The sequence below is a fragment of the Seriola lalandi genome, unplaced genomic scaffold, assembly GCF_002814215.2.
Source record: "Seriola lalandi dorsalis isolate HSWRI2012SDOR001 ecotype SW California unplaced genomic scaffold, Sedor1 jcf7180002054584, whole genome shotgun sequence".
NCBI lineage: Eukaryota > Metazoa > Chordata > Actinopteri > Carangiformes > Carangidae > Seriola > Seriola lalandi.
This window is the reverse complement of record NW_019525137.1, coordinates 386,284-395,863: the sequence shown is the minus strand read 5'-3', so window position 1 is coordinate 395,863 and position 9,580 is coordinate 386,284. Positions and strand designations below refer to the sequence as shown.

General features: G+C 42.3%; 1 protein-coding gene across 7 annotated transcripts in view; it reads right to left on the bottom strand.

Moving 5' to 3' along the window:
* Positions 1–8,643, bottom strand: part of LOC111664230 (DENN domain-containing protein 5B-like) — a 69,148-nt gene extending 60,505 nt beyond the window's left edge. For all 7 annotated transcript variants that reach the window (XM_087177230.1, XM_087177231.1, XM_023418735.2 and 4 more), the window contains exon 1: positions 8,305–8,643. In XM_087177230.1, coding sequence (XP_087033356.1) covers positions 8,305–8,413 — 109 coding nt within the window. In that variant the 5' untranslated portion in view covers positions 8,414–8,643. The remainder of the gene's footprint in view (positions 1–8,304) is intronic.
* Between the last annotated feature and the right edge of the window lie 937 nt (positions 8,644–9,580).

The window sequence follows — 9,580 nt, the reverse complement described above, 5'->3', positions numbered from 1 at the left end:
TTCTGCAGCTGCCATCTCTATCTACGGTATTTTCTCCAACCCGCTCCGTCTGTCTAAGACGCGACTTGTCGTTTCTCTCTCCTCCTCAGTCTAAACATGCGAGTCATACGTCACACTCGCTGGCCTCGCTGTGCTTAAAGAGACAGGCTCCAATTTACCAATTCATTTGCATTCAATAAAATGAAATAAAATTACCGTTTGTTTTTAAATGCTGGTATAGTACCGTTTTCAAAACTCTAGTATCGCGGTACTATACTGGTACCGGTATACCGTGCAACCCTACCACACAGTTGGGTGAGTTTCCACCCCAAAACCACAGACTATCTGGAAACTGCTTGTTGCCTGTAGCTTCATTACTGCTTTCTGCAGCAGCCACTTCTGTTCAGTGCTGGTGTTGCCCTCAGCTGATGGAGCACACCACAAAATTATTTCAACGCCAATTACAATCAAATGAGGAGGGACTTAAAGTGTTTTTGCCCATCAGCATCAGAAAGACAGTGGAATGTGTAGAGGACCATGTCCCTCCTTAAGGTTAGAGTCAGACCACTGCATTAAGTGTTTGGTCAAGGTTGGGGTTTAACATCTAAAGACCTTCAGCTGTGATGGTTCAGGTTACAGTGAGGGGCTATAGAATAATAGGATGCATTATCTCAATGATGGGTCACATCAAGAGTAAGATGTGTGTGTGTGGAGAGCGGTCAGGCCTGGCTGTGTGTAACATTACAGCGCTGTGTTCAGTGTAGCCTGGAGGAACTGTCCAAATGGATTACTCTAACAGGCTTAACAGCAGCCTGGCTGGAGTAACAGAGGCAAAGAGCAGGGGACAAAACACAGAGAGATGGAGGAAATCACTGTAGGGGAGGAGAGGAGGAAGGCACTGATGAGCCATGAAAGACAGGGTGAGGGAGAGAGGAAGGCTGCAAACAGGATCTCAAAACACAACAGAAACCCAGATGTCACAAAGACAGAGGTGGTTACTCTGTCGATATCATCACACACTGAGATAAACAGGTGAGGGTGAATGCATCGTCTGGAACAAAAACAGAATCCCCTGAGAGACAGAGGTGATGACTCTGTGGTTACATTCTCACCAGTACGTTTTCATTTTAAAACTGAATTGATCTCTGTCCAGACTGACACACCTGAAAACACACACATACATGACCATTCACATACACTGAGCATGTACGAGTCAGTGTAAACAGAAAGCAGATTGTCTTCTCTGCTGTTGGTTAGTTACACAAAATACTCTGAACAAGGAACAGCAAAGACAGTTGTAGCGTTAAAATACAGAATGTAACCGAACAACAGCTGCTAGCAAAGACAACAAGGTGTATTTAACACTGGTATTGAGCTGATGAGAGCCAATCACAGAGCGATCAGGGGTGTCTACATCATCAAAGGTCTCTATTTCTGTCTGTCCATACTACAGCACAACTCCAGAGTTTTCAAAATAAAACACAACCCCAGAGTTTTCAAGCTACAACAGGTCCAGCAGAGTCTCTGAAAGTCGGTGCTCTAGTCGCGTGGATGGGAGGAACGTAGCAAAACAGACGTGTTTTAAAACAAAACGTAGTAGTGTGGATGTAGCCTGTCAGTATCATCACAGAGTGAATGCATCATCTGAAACAACAACATAAACCCAGATGTTACAAAACAGAGGTGGTAATAAACAGGAGACAGGGTCCAGGGGTTTGCTCTGTGTTTTACTAGGCTATTAGCATTGTACATGTCGTGTGGGACTTCTGCCCATTACCCAGGCAAACCATTATTAAGCTAAGTCAACAGGGGCATGTGTCAGTGTTGTTGCCCCAGTCATCAATAGCAGACATCATTGGGCAGTGTAAGCATGATGCCTTTGTGCTGACTGACTCCCAGGTCGGTCTGTGTGTGGACAGATGGTCCAGAGGGGAGCTTTAGCTGCTCAAATCCCTTTGTGTCATGCTGCAGCCCGAGGACACTCCCACACACCTCTGAGCTCCACTCATATCTAAAACCACAGTGGGCAACTTCCCCACTCCCACCGGCGACAAGGGAGCTCTCACAACAAACTGACTTTTATTAGCCAGATAAATAGAGTTAGTCTATTTATAATAACCAATATGACACAATTAACAGCCAAAAAACAAGAGCAAAATAACAGAAGGAAAAAAACTACATCCACGCTTATATATTTAAAACGAAAACAATCTCCATCCAGACAAGCGTTTTAGCTCCTACCAGAGATAATCTAACACACCTAAAATGTGATCACATGACCATTCACATATAAAAAGGAAGCAGTTGGTTAGTTGCTGAAAATCCGATGAATGAAGAACAGTTAAGGTGAATTGTCAGACCAGAGATTTCTTCGCTTGGACTTTGACTGCACAAAGCAAAGACTCTTATAATTCATTATCCATGTTTGATTCACCACTGATAGCCGAGGCTGATGCCGTTTATTTTCTACTAGAAAAGGGTCACGTGATAGAAGCGTGACCAATCAGGGAAGGATATTTTGTGACTGATAAGACCCAACCAGAGATTGAATGTGGATGTCTGCGTCACCATTTCCAAAATTCTCAGGCTAAGGTAGGAAAAGCCTTTTTGCTTGTGAAGGTTCAAACTGAATGAAATGAGCTGAAGTATCTGAGCAGCAGCCAGGATAAGAGATGAGTAGCTTCGGTGCTTCCTATCTTATCTCCTTTAGCATAGGAGACACTGGAGAGAAAATGCCGTCTAACAATGCTCCTTGCGGCAGCAACATATAAGAGAGACTGAGCAGCTGTTGTTCTTAGAACATCATCATCATCACCATCATCAACAGTCTCCATCCTGTGTCTCTGTGTGTGTGAAGGTATGTGCTGTACCTCATCTCTTACTGGAGACTTCACTGTAACTGTCCTCAAGTTAAACCAGAGTTTTGGTTCATGTAAAAAAATCTCATGTTTAATTCAGTAGTTCCATGTTATACTTCCATAAAGCTGTGTGAATTTACCAATTACAAAACATGTGGTCAAAATGGGGGGAGCAAAGGTTTCCTGAGATTTAATCCCTTGTATTGTACAGTTTCCAAAAACACTGGAACCCTACAATTCTAGCGGGAGAAGAGGATTGGTACACATCTCCTTCTGGAGCAACACTGACCTCATATCTCCATCTATCACTGACATGCCAAATAGCTCCCTCCCCTGCTCTCACCTTTCCACTCAACAATGCTGCTGACCCAGAATACATGTGGTGTTAGAATGCAGGGGATATTTTAGGCTCTGCCTGAGAGCTGGGGGGTATTTATATCACCGAGGCTCACAGGCATCATATGGGGTGAGTGACTGGAATGACAAAGCGGCTATTTATGGAGGGAATTAACCCAGCTAATTAGCATTCCAGTCTAAAGCTAAGAGCTCAGACTCTAGACAGTGCGCACTTTATAAGGAACCCCATACTAATACTGGGTAGGGTCTCTCCTTACTCTTAAAACAGCCGCAGTTCTTGATGGTGTAAATTCTACAAGATGTTGGAAACATTGCGAGCACCGTGCCAACAGGGAACTGCGGTGTGTTTCAGGGGTTAGTCGAGAGGGTTGTGAATGCCAACTTAAAATTTTGTAAGGAGGGGTGGCAGCTCTAAAAGGTTTGGAACCATTCTTCTAGAGAGCAGATACACAAAGACACAGAGAGAGAAGACTCTAAACCCTAAAGGAGCCCAAGGCAGGTCTACAGGAAGTCTGGTCCTCCAAGCAGAACAATGGGCTGAGGGAAGTGAGGCCACACTGCCACACGAATTGCTAAAATAAGCAAAGGCATAGAACACTGCTTAATATGGGTCACTGCAGTACCTACCCACCTCAGGGTACCAAAGATGTGGGGGTCTTGAGATGCTGCACCAGAGAATGTGAAAAAGAAACTTAAACTATCAGTAATAAGAAATAATAATAATAAAAATGATTCACGATAATCAAGATAGTAGTTGCCACTTAATTTTCTGTCAATTGACTAATCAATGAATCAATTGTTGCAGCTGTAATATCCTGTTAACCTCTCTGCTACTGTTAACAGTCAGACTCCAGGAACCTCTTCATCAGGAACTTCAGGCATTCAAACATCTTCCCAGGACATTCACAGACTTCTGGGACCTTGATATTATGAAGGTATATAGTCTTAAATGTATTAATCTTGGGATTAATCTCCTACTTTCAAAACCAATAGCAGCAAAGATACCAACTATGGGTTCAGCAAACAATCAAAAAATACTGAGAAGGACACGTCAACACCCCCAGCAACTATTGTGATGAGTGATTTACCGTTTTCAGTCATTTTGTGAGAGAAAATGCAAAACAATTCCCTGGTCCTTGTTTCTTCAGTATGAGGATGTGGTGGGTTCTTAAATATCACTGGACAAAACAAGAGATTTGAAGACGTCACCTTGGCCTCAGGGAGAAACTGTGATTGTTTTTGGGACATTACAGACAAAAAGATTCATCAAGGAAATAACTGGCAGATTAGTGGATAATGAAAAACACACACACACCAGCAGTTTAGCAAGTTGGAGTGATGGAAGCCTATCAGCCTGAAGCCAACACATACACACACATACACACACACCTTCTAAACTGAGTCTCACACACGATAACCAACACTCAGAAACACTAATGACATATGGAGAACGTGTCATTAAAAGAAATCAGCTTCACATGTTTTCAGCAGCTCTGTTGAATCAAACATGTCACAGCTTTCAACACTTTATTGTGTATTTATATATTGACTTTATTGATTTGAACTTTGGCCCAGAGCCTCAGTTACACAGACAGGAGCCAACAACACCACTGTGATGTAATACCTCAGCAACACAGCATGTAAACCCCTCCCTGACAAAAAGCAACTCCACTCTTCATTCATATGAAGAGGCTGTTACAGTGGAGAACACTGTAACTGAGACAATGAGTCCATGTATCTGGTGACAGAATAAACTGTGCTGCAACACCACAGCTGTACTGGCAGGAGTCTCAGCTGACTGTCGACAGAAGACCAACACAACAACATCACCAACAACAACAGTCCCTCTATCAGATACACAAGTCCTAAAGGTCTGATCAGCGGTGTAGCAACAAACTACTCTCTTTGTGGAGACAGTGTCGCCATCTTTACCCACACTCCTGGCAGCCTAAATGCAACACACAAAAACTGGTGAATGAGAAGCAAACGGAAATTTTACTTTGACAAAATCTGATTTGAAGGGTTTACTTTGCTGTCAAAGTTAATTATAATGGCTCAAACAAGTAGAACATGGCTCTACAGGAGACTGTAGCTGCTCTTGCTGAGAAACAACCGGAGGCCCTCGCTCCATTCACTGTAGAAAATGACTCAGTCGGAATTTGTACTAGTAAAAAAAACACAGCTCTGGCTAGCCTCTTGGACTCAGCTGCTCCTCTCACCACTAAAACCAGACGGTTAAAGAGGTCTACATTGTGGTTTACTAAGGAAACACGAGCCCTAAAGCAGGCCTGCAGGAGATTGAAGCACAAATGGCAAAAATCTAAATCTGAAGCACTCTACTTTCAGTGTCACAAGTCAGTGTTAAAATACAAGTGTGCTCTCTCCACTGCTAGAGCAGCCTACTTCTCTCAGTTAATCAGTAACAATAAACACAATCACAGATTTCTTTTTGACACTGTAGCGAAACTCACTCAGCAGCAGCCATCTCTTCGCTGCTCGCCCTTTACAGCCCATGAATTTTTCAATAATAAAACAGATGAGATTAGGCATAAAATCAATAAATTCTAAAATAAAAAAATTTAAAAAAATAAATTAAAACAAAATTCTTCTCCAGCGTCTACAGAACCAGCAGAGCATTACATTGCATACAATGTAATGCTGATACACTGATACAGTGCATACATACACTGTTAACTTCTCCTTTAACAAATTTTGAGACTCTGTCTCTCAAAGCACTATCTAAGTTTGTGTTGCATTCTAAACCCACTACCTGTCTACTGGACCCTCTACCAGCTAAGCTCTCCAAAGACCTCTGGCCAATCTTGGGACCTTCAGTGCTGAACATTATTAATTTATCACTCACTTCTGGCACAGTTCCCAGTAGCTTTAAGACTGCTGTGGTTAAACCTTTACTTAAAAAAACAAACCTTGATCCAGGATCCTTAAATAATTATCGACAAGAAAGAGCTGTGTCTCAGGAGCTTTTGTCTCATTTGTCTAATAACAATCTGTCTGAACCGTTCCAGTCTGCCTTCAGGGCCTGTCACTCCACTGAGACCTTCTGATCTTCATGGATTGGGACTCCACCTCTGTGCTCCTCTTACTGGATCTCAGTGCAGCTTTTGATACTATAGATCATTGTTTTCTCTTAGACCGACTTGAAAGCAAATTCTGTGTTTCTGGCCTGGCCCTCGCCTGGTTAAAGTCCTACTTATCTGACAGAAACACAGTGCGTCTCCTATAATAACACTATATCGACATACTCTGCTGTAAAACATGGAGTACCCCAGGGCTCTGTTCTTCGCCCTCTGCTTTTCTCTCTCTATATTTCACCTCTTGGTCAAATTATCCGCAGTCATGGAATTAATTTCCATTGTTATGCTGATGATACTCAGTAGTATGTATTTATAAAGGCTGATGATTCCTCTCAGATTATGAATTTAGAGGTCTGCTTGTCTGCTGTGAAAAGCTGGATGTCTCGTAACTTTCTGCTCCTAAATTCATACAAAACCAAGATGCTGGTCGTTGGCCCGACCCGACATAGACACCAGTTTGATCAATTAACAGTGACTCTTGATAACTGTGTTATTTCTCATAGTCTGACACTCAAAAATCTGGGTGTCACCTTTGATTCTTCCCCCTTTGATCAGCACATTAAAGATATCACCAAGACTGCCTTTTTTCATCTACGTAACACAGCTAGGATTCTGTCTTTTCTGTCTAAGACTGATGCTGAAATCTTAATTCATGCTTTCGTTTCATCAAGACTCGATTATTGTAACGTTTAGACGTTTAGAGCAGTTAGCTTCCTATTCTTTCACAAACTCAGGCTCTGTACCTGTTGCCATCCTACCACCGGCGGGTGGACTTCAGTCTCAATAAATCAATAAACTCAGTATAGTATAGTCCAGGTTGTTCTCCCGAAGAGATTAATGTAAACTTTCTAAATATCACCGCATCATTCTAACCGTTTGCTTTTTCCCTCAAGCACATGAAGCGCTCAGGCTGTGTGCCTCTCTCTCTCTCCCCTCTCCTTCCTGTTACTCTCCGCAGGTCCCCCCGCCTCCAGAGCTGTACAGTCTGGACCTGCAACTGTAAACCACCTACTGCCCCCATGATCCTGTTTAACACCTGCTGCTAAACCTGCTAAAATTTACTATAATTAACTTTGATTATTATTAATGTTATTAGCTGTCATTACGTTTTTTTATCAGTAGGAGCACTATAGTTGCCACTACATTAGTATCGCTGTTACTGCCGCTACTGTCACTATTATTAATATGGCTATCACTGTATGTTCTTGTTCTTTTCCTCTGTGCTCTCTCCAGCTCTCTCTCTCTCCAACCCAACCAGTCGAGTTCTGCTCGAGATTTCTGCCTCTTAAAAGGAAGTTTTTCCTTGCCTAGTGCTTGCTCTTGGCGGGAATTGTTGGGTCTCTGTAAATAATTTTATAAAGAGAAGGTCTAGACCTGCTCTATTTGGGAAGTGCCTTGAGATAACTTATGTTGTTAATTGGCGCTATACAAATAAAAATGGACTTGACTTGACTGTATGTTGTTCATGTAACAAATTGGGGTTTGTTTGGGAATAAAAACTACAGTATATGAACAGTAATTTCACTTTGACTGCTTCAGAGCAGGGCAGCAGTGCACAGGAAGCTTAAACCAGATTCTGGTGATTTTCACTCATTCACACAGGAAGCCAATCACCCTTAAATGATAGCAGCTCAGCGAGAGAGGCTAGGAAGACCCTGTCAACAAGTCTGACACCTTCATGCTGCTGTAGCCCTTTGCTCTGGTTTTGTAGCCTAATGTAGATGTGGACTGCTTATTACAGTACAAATGGCTCTGAAGGAGACCTTGATGCATTCATTAGAATCTGGGAGTTTATTTGTAATGAGTTTAGATTCAAGGATTTACAGTCTTTCACCGTGCGCTGTTTATCTTGCTGTGATTTGTTTACATCAGAATGTATGTACCACTCAATATAATGTGGATGTTTGAGCTACATGATGTTGGAGGGATATTTTTGGTCAACAACATTCCTGAGATGAGTTCCGCTGGAGGACTGTGGGGTAGCAATAAGACACCAGAGAGGAAAAAGGTCCTACCTGCTAACTCGTCCGGTTCCAGTCCAGTTTCTGTGTCTATCCCACAAATAACAAAATAGTGGGCGAAGCGACAGGGCGCCGCGCCGGACACCGCGGAGCTGCCACTCATCCCGGCTTCGTGTGCAGCTCTGTCCGCTCCTACTTGTTCAAGCAATACATCTCCAGTGAAAAACTGGGAAACTGGATTGAATTCTCGACTCAGAGAAACGGCGTCGATTCTCGGCGGGAAAAAGAAAATGCTTCGTGGTAAATCAAAGTTGTTTTTCAAAGCTGTTCCGGTGAGACTTGGCTTTTCGCGGACCGGAGCTTCCCGACACACGACTGACTGAGCTGTAGGAAAGACAGCGCTGTATCCCCGCCTCGGCGCAGCTCAGAGAAGCCGCCTGGATGGGCGGGATATTCAAATCCAGCGTCCTCTATTCAGTCTAATCAGTGTGCTGACACCGAGGACCAGATGCCTTTTGTGTTTGTAATAATACAGTATAACAAATGTTAATGTTCCTCCCTAAGTGGCCGACTGAACGAGACACGTGTTTGGTAACGTAATTAAAGCGGTTGCAGCCACAGTGAATGCAACGTCTACAAAGGTGCAAATTATTAGGGCCGATGTTGTGTCGACTTCTGTTTACCCTGTGTTACCCAGAACCCTAACTCCACAACACTATGAGGTGGACACAGACTTGGACCCAAGCTTTCTATAACTCTTAAAAATAAATAAACAATTATTGACCTGTGGTCTTCTGAGATCTTTGCTCTGAGGCCTCTTTCACATCAGCTGATGTTTTCTAAATGGTTGAGTGTTTATAAGTCAAAGTGTATCTAACGCACATCTCTGATCTGTCTTCACTGACTGACTCCAGTATTAGCTTCTGTTCATGTCTAGAGTGGAGAGCTTCACACAGTTTCCATCACTGTGAATGTTTGTATGATGTTTTCTATATTGAAAAAAACATGGCAATGATTTATGTGTTATTAGTTAATACAGATTGTGTTTATAATTGTAACTTTGACGAAAATCTGACCATATTTGAAGACCAATTTATAAATAAACAATCACCAATCAGGGAGAAAGTCATCCATTAATTTATATTTCTTTTTTCATTCAAGGTGAAAAGTCAGTGTTGGCTTTTATGATATTTGATCAGTTTTAGGGTGTTTTCAACCATAAAACACACATCTTACATATTTTAATCTATTAATTTATGCATAGCCCTAAAAGATTTACAAAATACAAAGCCACCCATAGATTTGCAATTTAAAGGAAACATTGAGGTAA